At 54.9% G+C, this 463-nt stretch overlaps 1 protein-coding gene across 1 annotated transcript in view; it reads left to right on the top strand.

Moving 5' to 3' along the window:
* Nucleotides 1-205: 205 nt before the first annotated feature.
* The window catches only part of CCND2 (cyclin D2), a 35,618-nt gene continuing 35,360 nt past the window's right edge, over nt 206-463 (top strand). Inside the window, exon 1 of the mRNA XM_010575334.1 lies at nt 206-400. Coding sequence (XP_010573636.1) covers nt 206-400 — 195 coding nt within the window. The remainder of the gene's footprint in view (nt 401-463) is intronic.

Raw genomic sequence — 463 nt, forward strand, 5'->3', positions numbered from 1 at the left:
AGAGAGAGGGAGAGACGAGTTTCAAGGGAGGCAGGAGCGAGCTGGAAAGCCCTGCCGTCTTCCTCCCACCCACCTACCCCTCCTCCTTTACCCCTGTCCTTTCCCCACCCCTTTCCCCCCTCCCTCCAAAAAAAAAAAAAAAAAAAAAGAAAAACCAAAAAAAAAAACTTTTCCCTCAGAGAAAGAGGGAGATCTCTTTGGAAACATGGAGCTGCTGTGCTGCGAGGTGGATCCCATGAGGAGAGCTCTGCCTGACCCAAACTTGCTCTACGATGACCGCGTTTTGCACAACTTACTCACCATAGAGGAGAGGTATCTGCCCCAGTGCTCCTACTTCAAATGCGTCCAGAAGGACATCCAGCCCTTCATGAGGAGGATGGTGGCCACTTGGATGCTGGAGGTTTGTATCCCGCTGCCTTCCCCCGGCCCCCTCACAGCGGTACCGGTACGGGGCGGGGGGGGG

The sequence above is a fragment of the Haliaeetus leucocephalus genome, unplaced genomic scaffold (assembly GCF_000737465.1).
Source record: "Haliaeetus leucocephalus isolate CR32 unplaced genomic scaffold, Haliaeetus_leucocephalus-4.0 Scaffold473, whole genome shotgun sequence".
Taxonomy (NCBI): Eukaryota; Metazoa; Chordata; class Aves; order Accipitriformes; family Accipitridae; genus Haliaeetus; species Haliaeetus leucocephalus.